Source organism: Bufo bufo, chromosome 1 (genome assembly GCF_905171765.1).
Source record: "Bufo bufo chromosome 1, aBufBuf1.1, whole genome shotgun sequence".
Classification (NCBI taxonomy): Eukaryota; Metazoa; Chordata; class Amphibia; order Anura; family Bufonidae; genus Bufo; species Bufo bufo.
Window position 1 is genome coordinate 132,843,197 of NC_053389.1, and position 15,648 is coordinate 132,858,844.

Consider the following 15,648-nt stretch of genomic DNA (forward strand, 5'->3'; position numbering starts at 1 on the left):
GGTTTGTTATCAATTAATCTGTCTCCTAATTAAAGGGGTGTTAATACTATAACTTTTTCACTCTGTTTATAGTGATATTGCTTTTGTAATCTCTGTATCGGATTGTCTTTATCGATTATGGAGATATTTATACACCAATCCTTAATTGTATTACATATTCCATGGTGGCCGATATAGGCAAAAAGAATAAAATCAATCAGTATTCTCTTATTGCAATGTTCACATTCGCTATGTTACCAGTCTGAAGATCCGTGCTGTAGCTGCCGACTGGTGTGAGTGGCGTTTCACGTGATCGGGAGGCTGCAGCTTCGTGACGTCACGAGATTTGTAGGCCGGTTTGGCTGGAATTCTCCATGAAGGGTTAGCGCTTGAACATCGGTTTACCCAAAGTCCTCTGCAGTAGGTTTACGGAGTTAGAAACAAACGGATTTAAGCATTGATGGAGACCTTCATAGATACAGTTGTGTTGAAAATAATAGCAGTGTGTTTAAAAAAGTGAATAAAGCTCAAAATCCTTCTAATAGCTTTTATTTCCATACACACAAATGCATTGAGATCAAAAATAATATCAAATGTGTGTTGTTCCTCTAAAAAAAAATAGAAGAAAAGTGATTATTAGACTGTTCAAAAAAATAGCAGCGTTTGTATTCTTCTATACAAACTCAAACATTCACTATATAAACTGAAAAATGTTTGAAGATTTTGCTGTCCTTTGAATCACTTAACTAATATTTAGTTGTATTACCATTGTTTCTGAGAACTGCTGTACATCTGTGTTGCATGGAGTCAACCAACTTTCTGGCCCCTGTAAACAGGTATTCCAGCCCAGGATGATTGGACTACATTCCACAGTTCTTCTGTTTCTTGGTTTTGCTTCAGAAACTGCATTTTTGATGTCACCTCACAAGTTTTCTATTGGATTAAGATCCGGAGATTGGGCTGGCCACTCCATAAGGTCAATCTTGTTGGTCTGGAACCAAGATGTTGCACGTTTACTGGTGTGTTTTGGGGTCGTTGTCTTGTTGGAACACCCATTTCAAGGGCATTTCCTCTTCAGCATAAGGCAGCATGACCTCTTTAAGTATTCTGATGTATTCAAACTGATCCCTGGTATGTGACAAATAGGCCCAACACCGTAGTATGAGAAACATACCCATATCATGATGCCTCCGCCACCATGCTTCACTGTCTTCACAGTGTACTGTGGCTTGAATTCAGTGTTTGGGGGTCATCTGACAAACTGTCTCCGGCCACTAGACCCAAAAAGAACAATCTTACTTTAATCAGTCCACAAAATGTAGCACCATTTCTCAGTCAATGTGCTCTTTGGACTTTGCGGGGGCTTCTTGCAGATAGCTTGGCTTCACATAGGCGTCTTCTAATTCAGGTTTTGGTTGCCATTTTAAAGCATTTGCGATCATTTTAGCTGAGCAGCCTATCATTTTATGCACTTCTTTATATGTTTTCCCCTCTCCAATAAACTTTTTAATCAAGATACGCTGTTTTTCTGAACAATGTCTGGAACGACCCATTTTCCTCAGAATTTCAGACTATTATTTTGAACACAACTGTACATCATGTTGTTCCTTTCACTGCTCTCATGATGCACCAAAATTGTATCGAATATGGACTTTGACATCAAATTTGCTGTATTATGATATGCTGAGATTGCCTCTATCTAGCAACCATTGCACCTTTGATGGACTAATAGTTCATCATCATTACCAGGTTGTTAGAAATATTAGCCAGGCAAACGGCTGCTACCCCCACTGCGGTTGAGGATATACAGTTGATTCTTCTTTTTACTATACCAACCGAATGGGAGTAGAACATTATTTATATAATAATGTGACCTATAAACTGTACCACTCAATTGAAAAAAGAAACTGAAGTCTTTTAGGTGGAGGGAAGAAAACAAAAAATAAATATAACTGGGGATGTACAGTACAGACCAAAAGTTTGGACACACCTTCTCATTCAAAGAGTTTTCTTTATTTTCATGACTATGAAAATTGTAGATTCACACTGAAGGCATCAAAACTATGAATTAACACATGTGGAATTATATACATAACAAACAAGTGTGAAACAACTGAAAATATGTCATATTCTAGGTTCTTCAAAGAAGCCACCTTTTGCTTTGATTACTGCTTTGCACACTCTTGATGAGCTTCAAGAGGTAGTCCCCTGAAATGGTTTTTACTTCACAGGTGTGCCCTGTCAGGTTAAATAAGTGGGATTTCTTGCCTTATAGATGGGGTTGGGACCATCAATTGCGTTGAGGAGAAGTCAGGTGGATACACAGCTGATAGTCCTACTGAATAGACTGTTAGAATTTGTATTATGGCAAGAAAAAAGCAGCTAAGTAAAGAAAAACGAGTGGCCATCATTACTTTAAGAAATGAAGGTCAGTCAGTCAGCCGAAAAATTGGGAAAACTTTGAAAGTAAGGGCTATTTGACCATGAAGGAGAGTGATGGGGTGCTGCGCCAGATGACCTGGCCTCCACAGTCACCGGACCTGAACCCTATCGAGATGGTTTGGGGTGAGCTGGACCGCAGAGTGAAGGCAAAAGGGCCAACAAGTGCTAAGCATCTCTGGGAACGCCTTCAAGACTGTTGGAAGACCATTTCAGGGGACTACCTCTTGAAGCTCATCAAGAGAATGCCAAGAGTGTGCAAAGCAGTAATCAAAGCAAAATGTGGCTACTTTGAAGAACCTAGAATATGACATTTTCAGTTTCACACTTGTTTGTTATGTATATAATTCCACATGTGTTAATTCATAGTTTTGATGCCTTTATAGTCATGAAAATAAAGAAAACTCTTTGAATGAGAAGGTGTGTCCAAACTTTTGGTCTGTACTGTAGCTGTGTTCAGAATTAAGCAATCACATTCAAAATCATGTTAAATAGGAGTCAGCATACACCTGCCATCATTTAAAGTGCCTCTGATTAACCCCAAATAAAGTTCAGCTGCTCAAGTTGGTCTTTCCTGAAATTTTCCTAGTCACATCCCACAACAAAAGCCATGGTCCACAGAGAGCTTCCAAAGCATCAGAGGGATCTCATTGTTAAAAGGTATCAGTCAGGAGAAGGGTACAAAAGAATTTCCAAGGCATTAGATGTACCATGGAACACAGTGAAGACAGTCCTCATCAAGTGGAGAAAATATGGCACAACAGTGACATTACCAAGAACTGGACGTCCCTCCAAAATAGATGAAAAGACGAGAAGAAAACTGGTCTGGGAGGCTACCAAGAGGTCTACAACAATATTAAAGGAACTGCAGGAATATATGGCAAGTACTGGCTGTGTGGTACATGTGACAATAATCTCCCGTATTCTTCATATGTCTGGGCTATGGGAGAGAGTGGCAAGTCGAAAGCCTTTTCTTACAAAGAAAAACATCCAAGCCAGGCTACATTTTGCAAAAACACATCTGAAGTCTCCCAAAAGCATGTGGGAAAAGGTGTTATGGTCTGATGAAAGAAGCCAAGGTTGAACTTTTTGCCCATAATTCCAAAAGATATGTTTGGCACAAAAACAACACTGCACATCACCAGAAGAACACCATTCCCGCAGTGAAGCATGGTGGTGGCAGCATCATGCCAAGGGGCTGTTTTTCTTCAGCTGGAACTGGGGCCTTAGTTAAGCTAGAGGGAATTATGAACAGTTTCAAATACCAGTCAATATTGGCACAAAACCTTCAGGCTTCTGCTAGAAAGCTGAACATGAAGAGGAACTTCATCTTTCAGCATGACAACGACCCAAAGCATACATCCAAATCAACCAAGGAATGGCTTCACCAGAAGAAGATTAAAGTTTTGGAATGGCCCAACCAGAGCCCAGACCTGAATCCGATTGAAAATCTGTGGGGTGATCTGAAGAGGGCTGTGCACAGGAGATGCCCTCGCAATCTGACAGATTTGGAGTGTTTTTGCAAAGAGTAGTCAAAATGTGCCATGCTGATAGACTCATACCCAAAAAGACTGAGTGCTGTAATAAAATCAAAAGGTGCTTCAACAAAGTATTAGTTTAAGGGTGTGCACACTTATGCAACCATATTATTTAATTTTTATATTTTTTCTTCCCTCTACCTAAAAGATTTCAGTTTGTTTTTCAATTGAGTTGTACAGTTTATAGGTCACATTAAAGGTGGAAAAAGTTTTGAAATAATTTATCTTTGTCTCATTTTTTTACATCACAGAAACCTGATATTTTAACAGGGGTGTGTAGACTTTTTATATCCACTGTGTGTGTGTGTGTGTATATAAGCGCAAACAAATCTCAAAATATGAAATTCGCTCATCTCTAGCTGCCAACAAATAAATTGGGGAGGAATGATTGCATTAACGATACAGCAACGATGATTGCTACATCTAAAGGTCCTTTTACATGGACCAATGATCAGGCAGATTATCAAAGATGAGTGTTTGTATAAGTGCTTGTTCCCAATAATTGGCCTGTGTAGAAGGTGGTGACGATCATCTGATGAATGAGCAAATGGTCGTTCATTGAGTTATCCTATTGTTCTGCAGGCACCAAAAATCATTGTCCCTATGCAGCAGATCGTACGGTCCAAACAATGATCTGCTGCACAGGAGAATTTTGTCCCCATACAGTGGAGGTGATTCCTGCATGTAAAAGCAGCCCTCATCTTGACTGCACTGGCGATCACAGAAATATCGGAAACGTCCATATAAAAGGACCTTTAATGCAGCTAATGAATAGGCAATGATGTAAAAGTATTGCATTAGTGAAGGCATTAGGAGCTTCGCCACCTGATATAAACCGGGACAGGAAATCGCAACAATTGTCCCCCAATGGTGCCAACTAAGTCCTCTAGTTACTCCACCACTAGAAGTGAATTTTACCCCCTTTGTCACTACCCCTAAGACTACACTGATGTTGAAATATATGTCGATGTTCACATTTTATTAATTTAATTTGGGAATTGGGGGAGACAAGCCTAAAATTAAACAATTTGTTTTAAAACCTTTTTCATCTCTGATCTACAAAAACGTATATATTTCTAGTACATGTTGTAGTGGTTATGGTCACAGGCTGTCTCCAGAGTAACATTACCCCATGCCATCATGTCGCCGAGGCTGGTGATCAAGGCTATAAGGGTTCCCCCACTCCCTTCTACAGTGCCACAATCAATCTTAGACCTGAGCAGTTAACCCTCTCAGACCCATAACTAAGTTTCCTCCAATCCCATCAGTGTTACATCTTAGGCCAGGCCCCCTTTCCTGTGAAGCCAGACCCTCTTGTTAAAAGCCGTGCAAAATGTGTTGAAGACATTTACATGAAAGTAGTGCATGGCGTGTGTGCCAGAATTTTGCCTTTCAGCCAGTAACTGTATCCTGTCCCAACCCTGTCAATATAATATATTGTAATGGTGTGCCAACATGCCCACTTGCTAACTCATTACACAAATACAAGGAAAGCATTCTGCTGGATATCCGCTAAAGACAATGATGGCAATGATGAATGCAGTACCACTATATTAAGAGAGGGGATACCCCCAAAATAAGAAAACCAGTTCTGTAATTTTCCACCAAATGTAGTAATAAAAATCTGATCTTAATAACATAGGCAGAGATATGGATTGGCATACTATTGGACCACTCAGTGAAATCTTGCACCCTGTTGCCCTCATAGCCACCATACATAGCTTTTATTGCCATAGATTCAGATTTTTATGACTTTTATGTTTATATGCAGAACCCCATTAAAAACTTATGTTGCTATCTAGCTAAAATACCTATATATAAAATCTGACATGACACATTTATAGTAACGTCGTCCCTTCATTGACTCTAAAAAGAAAAATGGCGCTCAAGTGGGCGGAGTTTGTTTATTGAATAATATATGGACAGAAAGACGAGCACAATAGGCAGCTCTTGCTTTTGGCAAAAAAAAATAAAAAATACACCAGGAAACTTGTAATATCAGTCATTCTGTATCTGTGGTAGCGGAACAGTTGCTCAATACTCCAGTCATGTTGATTGCTGTGGCCAATGGATTTAACAGTGACCATCTAATGTCATCCGAAGAGCCAAATAAGTGCATGCAGCTCCAAGAAACAAAAACTAAAAAGGCATAAAAGGTTTAACAAAGTGAAAAGGCTGCATATAGGTTGGTTCCTTGACAACAAACTGGTTTCCTCTGATGAGACAAAAACAGAAAGAGTCCAGTATTACCCTCCAGGTGTATTTCAACTTGTAACAAGACAAACTCTTCAAGTCTTCAATAAGAAAGTGCAAAAAATGTACAAGGAAATTAAATCCTGATTTTTATTTATTCTTTCGTTTAATCAAGAAGTTCGTTGGATGGTTCGGTATTTTGTAGGACACTAGAAATGTGGATATGGCTGTCTCTTGCTTCAGGGCTGTAGATTTAGTCTTCAATAAAAATGATGTCGTGTGGTCTCCCCTTCCGCTCTAAACTGGCACTGTCCATCAACGACTCTATGGATTTCCTGTCCGGGTAGCATGGGTGGTGGGTTCCATTCGATGCTGCAGGGGTAAGAGGGAGAGAATCTGAAATGTATCATTGCACAATACATCAGGTTTTGCTTGTGTTCGGCAGTCATCCTATTACCATCAGAGGGCATCACAACAGGGGTGGATTGGCCATAGACCCTACAGGGAAATTTCCTGGTGTGTCGATGCCCCAGGGGGCCACCCAAGTCCTCCTCTCTGCCGCTGACCAGTACATAATGAGCTCTCAACAGTACCGCACATGCCCTCCTGAATTCTACCACTATGGCCCCCACCTCACCTCCTAAGCCTCCTGCTCCATAGACAACTGGAGGAGGGGGACAGAAGATGGCAGCTATTGGGGCAGTATACTGTGCTACACTGTATTATTTGGTTCTGCTGGGATGGTAGACAGCTCACCTCCACCTCCTTCCTGCACATAACCCAGAGCATGCCCACTATAATCTCTTATATGTTGTATTTTGTTCAAGTGTTGATTGTAAGCAAATGCATGTAAGCTATGCAACTACTGTTGTAGCTGCTCAGGCAACATACAAGTAACTGCCGACGTTCTCACGTAAAGGAAAAAGAATATAAAAAATATACAATTTAAAAAAATAAAAACAGGTTAAAAAAATCTATTTTGAAGGATGTCGGGATTCAGTTTATGAAGACATGCAGGATAAAGCTGGCCCTGCACTTCATGGTCAAACAGCAATTTTTTGGGATTGGACAGTCTATAAACCTCTATAATGTTCTCGTTATCTGTTTCAAGCTGTGAAGTTTAGATATAAAACTAATATAACAGGGGCTTCAAGCTGAATATTAAAAGTTTATCAAAATCAAAGAGTCATAGAAGTTCTTTCCGGTGAGGGTCATTCAGGGTCTCGCTTTATGACAAAAATTAATGGTTCTTATGTTCTAGTAAATCACTCTATACAAAATATATGATCTTATCATTTGATGAATGTGAAATTGAGTTCAAGACTTCTAAAGACAGCCTCGTGGACGAAAACCAATAAGCACCACTGGTGCCAACTGGGGCCGATCAGATTTCAGCTCTGGGTGCTATGGACAACACTGAGGAATTGTCTGTTTCTTACAAATGCACTGAAATTAATGACTCGATTAAGCAGAAGTCCAGAACAAACTGGTCGCCTTTACAGACAAATGTGACAAAAGGTTTTGTGGAACGAACTGTATTTGGTCTAGAGGGGAAACAATAAGATTTATTAAGATGGGCCTCATTGTGTCGATCACACCAGATGGTAATTGTAGGGTCGTGTACCCTGCATGGTTCCCTGTGTGCATTCTGAACATTCTCATAAATCGGTCACATTTGATTCAAATTGGAAGCCACACCACTTTACCTCTACAAATGACAAATGCACCTACAAGCCCTTTCCACCTTCTGCCTCCTCCAGCACAAAAAAATCTCTCAGATCTGCATATTCTTCAACCAAGAGTCTGCAAAAATGCTTGTACATGCCCTCATCATCTCCCTCCTAGAATACAGTAACATCATCCTCCTCTGCGGCCTCCCATCTAACACTCTCAACAACCGTCCAATCTATTCTCAACTCTGCTGCCCAGTTAATCCACTTCTCACCTCGTTTCTCCTCTGCCAATCCTTTCATTGGCTCCCCATTGCCCAGAGAATTCAGTCTGTCCACAATCTGTCTCCTCCTTACATCTCTCACCTGCTTTCCTGATACATCCCCACACCTCCGATCCTCACAGGACCTTCTTCTCTACTCCTCTAATCTCCTCTTCCCATGCATTCCCCTATACTCTGGAAGTCTGTACCCCAACATATCAAACTCTCACCTACAGTGGAACCCTTGAAAAGAAACCTGAAAACCCACCTCTTCAGACAAGTCTGCAACCTACAATGACCCTGCTTCCTCTATACCGCCATGACTGGCTTTACCCTTACTCACTGTATGCTTTCTCCATCCCTTGTAGATTGTAAGCCCTAGTGGGAAGGGTCCTCCTATATTCTGTACCAGTTTGTAACTTGTCTTGTTCATGCTTATTGCAGTTGTTTTGTATTATGTATGTATACCCTCTTCATACAGCACCATGGAACTAAGGGCACTACGATAATAAACAATAACGTAATTTTTGTGATCTTGGACCACCACTGATTTCTAAAATAAGAACACTATTTTCTAAGTGATGGCATATTACTAGGATATGCCCTCAAAATATGAACTGTGGGTGTTTGAGCTCTGGGACCAAACTGATCCTGGGAATGAAGGGGCTACCCAATGTGCAGGGAACTGCAGCACTGCCCCATTCATGGACCCTGCTGCGGTTACCACCTCAGCCAGGTAGATGGAAAATTTAGAAGGGGGAGCAGTGCTACACCAGTACTGTGGCCCCTTCATTCTCAGAATGTTCTAGTCTGTATTAAAAGTAGAATCTAATTGGTAGGTCATCACTAGGTTTGGCCTACACTTTAAAAGGCCATTTTGTGTGAACCTATGGATTATACTGTAGCAAGACATGCCCCATCTTTTGGCCCAAGCTATTATACACCAGCCATGAAGTGGCGAAAGCAAAAAAAAAAGTGTCAAATATCTGTGCGCTGTTGTAATTCAATTTGCGGCCTGTAAATTAATACATCTAAGTAAAGTATTGATAAATCGGATCAAGTGAAGATCATGTAACCCTGGCTTTAATTTATTTTATTACATTTCTTAACACCTCCCAATATGTTTATTGTTCGTTTTATATTTCATTAAAGAGCTTATCCAGGAAATGATCACCTATCCTCAGGATAGGCTATCATTATCACATCAGTGAGGGTCTCAGTCCCAAGCACAGCACCGTACATGGCATAGTGGCCGTGCTTGGTATTGCAGCCCAGGTTCATTCACTTCAATGGGACAGAGCTGCAACTAGGCCATGTGACCAATGTACAGTGACCACACTGACCTAGGAAGAGGCTGTGGCACTCACGGAGCACCCGACCTCTTCAAACACCTGATTGGAAGGGGTCCCAGGAGCCAGACCCTCGCCGATCTGATATTGATAACCTATCCAGAGCATAGGTCATCAAGATTATTTCCAGGATAACCCCTTTAAGACATTTAGTGAAATTTAGGGGAACATAATCTTCACTTGATCTAATAAATCTCTCCTAATGTTTTCTGATCTAGTTTCTGTCATACGGAGACTGATATGTGGGTCCTGCAGTGTTATCCTAAAGTAAAATTAGCTCTATGCTGAAGAGTAACTTAAAGATCCTGAGCCCTACTTACCATGTGCTTTCTATAATACTGGTGACTTCTGATGTGGCAGATAGGTCTTTGGACCCCCTCAAGTTCTTGGGCCTGGCAGTGACGGCTACCCCTATAGCTATGCCCCTGCCTCTACGAAATTAAGGAAAGGATAGAAAAATACTGCCATCTTGGTATTTTTCCCTTGCACATCAATTTTTAATGCCTTCTAGAAGAATGATGCATTGGCAGACACTTCACCATGACTGCGGGTAAGTGGACAAGACCTGCAGATGATGAATAATTCAGCCTTTCAATCATCCTCTCTGCACTTACTGCATCATGTATATTGAGAAAGTTCTGTCAATATGAATAATTTACTGTTCTGAATTAATATTGATTACGATACAACAGTGATGAAATAACTATTTCTCTACAGTTTTTCTGCATTACCAGCGGGGGGCACAAGGGGAGAATAAGATGTGATATTTTGAACTTCCATGATATTTCTGTCTTTCACAAAAATATTCAGTTATTAAAAGACAGGATAGGGAAAGTAACCATGTCCCAGATGCGAGTTCTAAATTATACATACAACTGGGTCTGGACCGTTTTAGGGGGTGGTGTAGTGGCACCAGCCCAAGGTCCAGTTTACTAGGGGTGCCCCTTGAGCATAAGAGCCCTATATGCAAACTAAAATCACTTAGGGGGTCACTTATTACTGGAAGTATGCCACTTTTTGGCGTATTTTTGTCACAGATGTGGTCGCAAAAGGGATTTGATGCCAAATCTCGGACTTTTCCCTGCTCGCGACACTTTTCTGAGGTGGCAGAAAAACGAACAGTGGCTTGGGTGGTAAAGGATATATGCTGACAGGCCCATCTCATTCATCATTTTCTACGCCTGTTTTTGCTGTACAAAATGACTTAAATCTATGCCAGCAAGGGAGCTGCCGTAGATTTAAGCAAGTCACATGCCCACTGGTAAAGCGCCTAAGTTATGTAGAGGCCGAATCCTGGCATTTTTGGATCCCATTATAGTCAATTGGAGCCGGTGGGCACACGGTAAAATCCAGCTATGTTGGATCCAGAGAGTTCCAGTAGGATGTCCTCTGTCGAAAAAGCCTGCTGGAGGGATCTAAGGCTGATATTATTGAGGCCTTACAGGGGTTGTCCAAAACTTTATTATGTTGGCAGCTCATCCCCAGATTAGCGAACGTTTTTATGCTCACCTGAAAGATCCATTCAGCTGATAATTGAGCGCTTGCTAATTTGTGGGATGATCGTGAATGTGTGTAGACGGGTTGATGGTCCGCCAAAGAACTTTCCTACGACATTCCTTCCAAATTATCAGCCCGTGTAAACTATAGCATCTATATAAGTGTTCTCATTTATGAGCTGAAAGGTAGAACAGGTTACATATTTCTGCATTCATTCAGCGAGACATACACAACCTTTTCTAGTGAGGGTCACATTGTCAGATTTAACCAATTAATAAAACTTAATGGATTAACATGAATCAATAACCTATGGAAAGGGTATCCCATAAATATCTGTTAGGCCCCTTTCACACGGGCGAGAATTCCGCGCGGGTGCAATGCATGAGATAAACGCATTGCACCCGCACTGAATCCGGACCCATTCACTTCAATGGGGCTGTGCTGATGAGCAGTGATTTTCACGCATCACTTGTGCGCTGCGTGAAAATCGCAGCATGTTCTATATTCTGTGTTTTTCACGCAACGCAGACACCATAGAAATGAATGGGGATCTTCTATCTTCATTCAGCGGGACCCGTGCTGACCTGGTGAGCGCGATTACGTCATCAAAGGTCCTTTGGCAGGTCCTGAAAGATGAAAAAAGAAGACTATGCCGGCTGCGCAAACAAGTGGATGGGGCGAGTTTTTTCTTTTTTAACCCCTCAAGCAACATTTTAGTAAGCATTCTGTAATAAGAGTGCTATTATTTTCCCTTATTACCATGTTATAAGGGAAAATAATAAAATAAATAGAACACCTAACCTGAACCTGAACTTTAGTGAAGTAGTCCGCGTTCGGGTCTGGGTACCACATTCAGTTTTTTCTCACGCGCATGCAAAACGCATTGCACTCAAAAAAATCTGAACATCGGAACGCAATCGCAGTCAAAACTGACTACAATTGCGTGCCTACTCGCACGGGTTTCCCACAATGCACACGCAACGCATCCGGAGCAAATCCGGGACGCCCGTGTGAAAGAGGCCTTAGGTGCCAGCGGCACATCCAGGCAGGCTGCGGTGAGGGTGGCCCCAGTCCTCCACAACTTGCACAAGCAGCACATGGCTGTAGACTGACTGCACTGCATACAAATAGTCAGTTTACTGCATCTCAGCCAGACTATGCATCCAGATAATAAACTGGGTAGATTATTTAAGAGACTACCAGATTTATTATTATAGATGCATCGGGGGGTGGAGAAGACTTTTAGGCACCAGGCCGGCCAGTAACCTCTTTCTTCTGACCAGATGCTTAGGGGGCCCCACATATTAGCACCTCAGCTTCATGTTAGCCCACCCCCAGGTGGCAGGTTGTGCACACCTGATCTAGAGCTAATTTGAATTTCCACTTTCAGTATAATCAACCCCTTGAGGACATGTATTGTGGAAATCTGCTCTTTAAAAATGGTGCCCGTTCATGAATAGAATGGGCGCCATGAATACAATGGGCGCCATAGCCGCTGGGTTAATGCCTGCAAACACCGATCACAGGCATTTAACCCCTCAGCTGCCGTGGTCAATTGTGAGCATCTGAGGCGGCTTTCCCCAGGAGCACTGGTAGCCTTAATCCCTCTGAAGAATCTGAGGGTACCACAACGGCACGGCTCCATGGATCATATTTAACAATGGCATGTTCAAGTCCCCTAATGGGACTTAAAATATGTGTAGCGAAAAGTAAGAAAATGTTTTTAAAATATAAAAAATATATAAAAATTTAAATACTCCCCAAAATGCCCATACATTTAAAATATAAACGTATTTATCCTGTAGGTTGAAAGCCGTAACAGAAAAGAAATGCTTCACCTCAACAACAAAAAATATATATATATTTCTAAAAAAAATATAATGATCAATAAACCATGCACATTCTAAAATAGTATCAATAAAAACTACAGATCGCCATGCAAAAAATTAACTATAAAAAAAAAAAGCTATGGGGGCCAGAATATGTTGATGCAAAGAATTCATTTTTTTCAACGTTTTAACTTTTTAAAGTAAACTATATAAATGCAGTATCACAGTTATCATACTGATTGTAGAATAAAGGTAAGAGGTCAGTTTTACCGAATATGGAATGCAGTTAAAACTAAACGGAATTGCATTTTTAACAGTGGTTTTTGGTGCAGATTTCATGCGGTTTTGCCGCAGATCTCACCCTTCCATTGAAAGGGTGAAATCTGCAGCTAAAACCGCAAATATAACTGAGATGATGCAGATCCATTTCCGCACAGAGAAAATCTGCAAAGTCAGTGCTCCAGACTAAAAAAAATACCTAGTAGCCATTGGCTCCTGAACTGAAAAATTTAGGAGCCAAATTAAATTTTTACTCGCCAAATCGAAACCGAATCTAAATTTTGGTATCGTGACAACGCTACGCCGATCAGATCGGCGTAGGGTTGTTTCGATACCAAAATTTTTATTCGCTTTCGTCACCATAAAAAAGTATTGCGATACTCAATACCACGCGGAAAAAAAAACACCCAAAAAAGCCGCGTGCATTTTGCATTTTATGAAACGTTCGGCCCATAATAGAACAGTCCTAACCTATGTTTTGGGGTGACAAGGTGACTAAAAATGGCGAATTGCATGGTTTTTATTTATTTATTTCTGTTACGGCGCTCACTGCATAGGAGATATTTTTAAATAATTTAATAATTTGGACTTTTCGGACGCAGCGCTATGTAATATGTTTATTTATTTATTGTTTATATATTTTATATGTAAAATTGGGAAAGGGGGGATTTAAACTTAATATTAGGCCTCTTTCAGACGGGTGTCACGTTTTGGCTCCGGATGCGTCCCGGGTGCATTGTGGCAAACCCGTGCGAGTAGGTACGCAATTGCAGTCAGTTTTGACTGCGATTGCAGTCCATTGTTTGGTTTTTATCGCGCGGGTGCAATGTGTTTTGCACGCGCGTGATAAAAAACTGATTGTGGTACCCAGACCCGACTTCTTCACTGAAGTTCAGGTTTGGGTTCAAGGTTGTGTAGATGTAATAATTTTCCCTTATAACATGGTTATAAGGGAAAATAATAGCATTCTTAAAACAGAATGCTAAGTAAAATAGGGCTGGAGGGGTTTAAATAAAAAAATAAAAATAAAAATGTAACTCACCTTAATCCACTTGTTCGCGCAGCCCGGCTTCTCTTCTGTCTTCATCTGTGAGGAAAAGGACCTGTGGTGACGTCACTGCGCTCATCACATGGTCCATCACATGATCCATCACCATGGTAATGGACCATGTGATGAGCTCAGTGACGTCACCACAGGTCCTTTGACAGGTCCTGAAGAAAGAACAGGAGACCGGCAGCTACGCGATCAATTGGAGGAGGTGAGTTAATTTTTTATTTGTTTTTTAACCCTCATTGGCACTGCGCCACCAAAGTTTATTATACTGGAGTGTTGGGGGGGGGGGGGGGGGCGCACTGCGCCACCACTGTTTATTATACTGGGGTGTTGGGTGGGGGGGGGGGGCGCACTCCGCCACCAATGAAGATAATTGACCTGTTAATACAAATACAGGAGGCGGGTGCCGGAATCAAATAGCCGTCACGCGACCTCTATGACAGGAAGCTGTGATCTGCTGCAGTTAACCTCTCAGGTACCGCACCTGAGGGGTTAACTGCAGAGGATCGCAGCTCCCTGCCATAGAGGTCGGGTGTCGGCTATTTGATTCCGGCACCCGCCTCCTGTATTTGTATTAACAGGTCAGTTATCTTCATTGGTGGCGCAGTGGCCACAGCCCCTCCCCTCCTCCTCCTGTCTCTCTTCTTATTGGCGGCGGCGGCAGCCGCACAGGGGGAGGGAGAGACTCCTTCTCCACTGCGCTGCTGAGAAGAACATCGGCGGCGGGGCAGAGAACTATCATCTCCTGTGCCCCGCCGCTGTATTCAACTGCAGAGCTGCGCAGGTCTAGTCGCAAATAACGACAAGACTAAAAACTCTTGTCGCCATTTGTAAATTCTAAGTCGCATTGGCGATCATTTTGGTCGCCATCTGGAGCCCTGAAAGTGTATATGAAATTTGTGTACTCCCATACACTTTGCTAATACTGTAATACGCTGTGTTTTTTCCGCACGGCAATCTGCGCAGGAAAACCACACTTATTCTGCAACATGTGCAGATGGCCAAATTGGTGCCATTAGAAGTTACAACTTGTCACACATAAAAACGAGCTATGTGAACAGAAGAATAAAAAAGTTATGGCTCCAGGAAGTAAAAAAATAAATAAAATGGAAAATTGCCCTGTCCTTAAGGGGTTAAATATATTTTTACTTTATTTTTTGTGATAACTCAATTATATATTTTTTTAACACAGGGTAATATTTAAACATAAATACAGCCATTGGCCATTTTCAGAATTTGGTCAGTATTCTGGAGGAATGGAACCTACAGAGAGAATGTATAATGGAGGATGTGCATGTCTTCTGGAACCACTCCTCGTTATGCCTTCCAAATATTGGCCTAAATGCTGCCATGTCAAAGTGGCCTTAGATGTAATTATGAATACATTCCTATGTGAAATTTCTGGAAGTTCTCATTTTGAATGTTGGACTATACAATGGTAACTAGGAGCAACACACTATATATGCCGGGTCTGCTCTCCTGAATATAGATGCATAACGGCATAGGTAGGTTTAGAGTAGGACCTGCCTGATTGAGACCACCTTGGCGTGGGTAGGTG

At 41.5% G+C, this 15,648-nt stretch overlaps 1 protein-coding gene across 7 annotated transcripts in view; it reads right to left on the minus strand.

Moving 5' to 3' along the window:
• Nucleotides 1-5,856: 5,856 nt before the first annotated feature.
• Nucleotides 5,857-15,648, minus strand: part of CHD5 (chromodomain helicase DNA binding protein 5) — a 235,063-nt gene continuing 225,271 nt past the window's right edge. For 6 of the 7 annotated variants that reach the window (XM_040429570.1, XM_040429528.1, XM_040429519.1 and 3 more), the window contains one exon: nt 5,857-6,521. In XM_040429570.1, coding sequence (XP_040285504.1) covers nt 6,403-6,521 — 119 coding nt within the window. In that variant the 3' untranslated portion in view covers nt 5,857-6,402. The remainder of the gene's footprint in view (nt 6,522-15,648) is intronic. The other variant, XM_040429545.1, reaches the window with a different exon arrangement.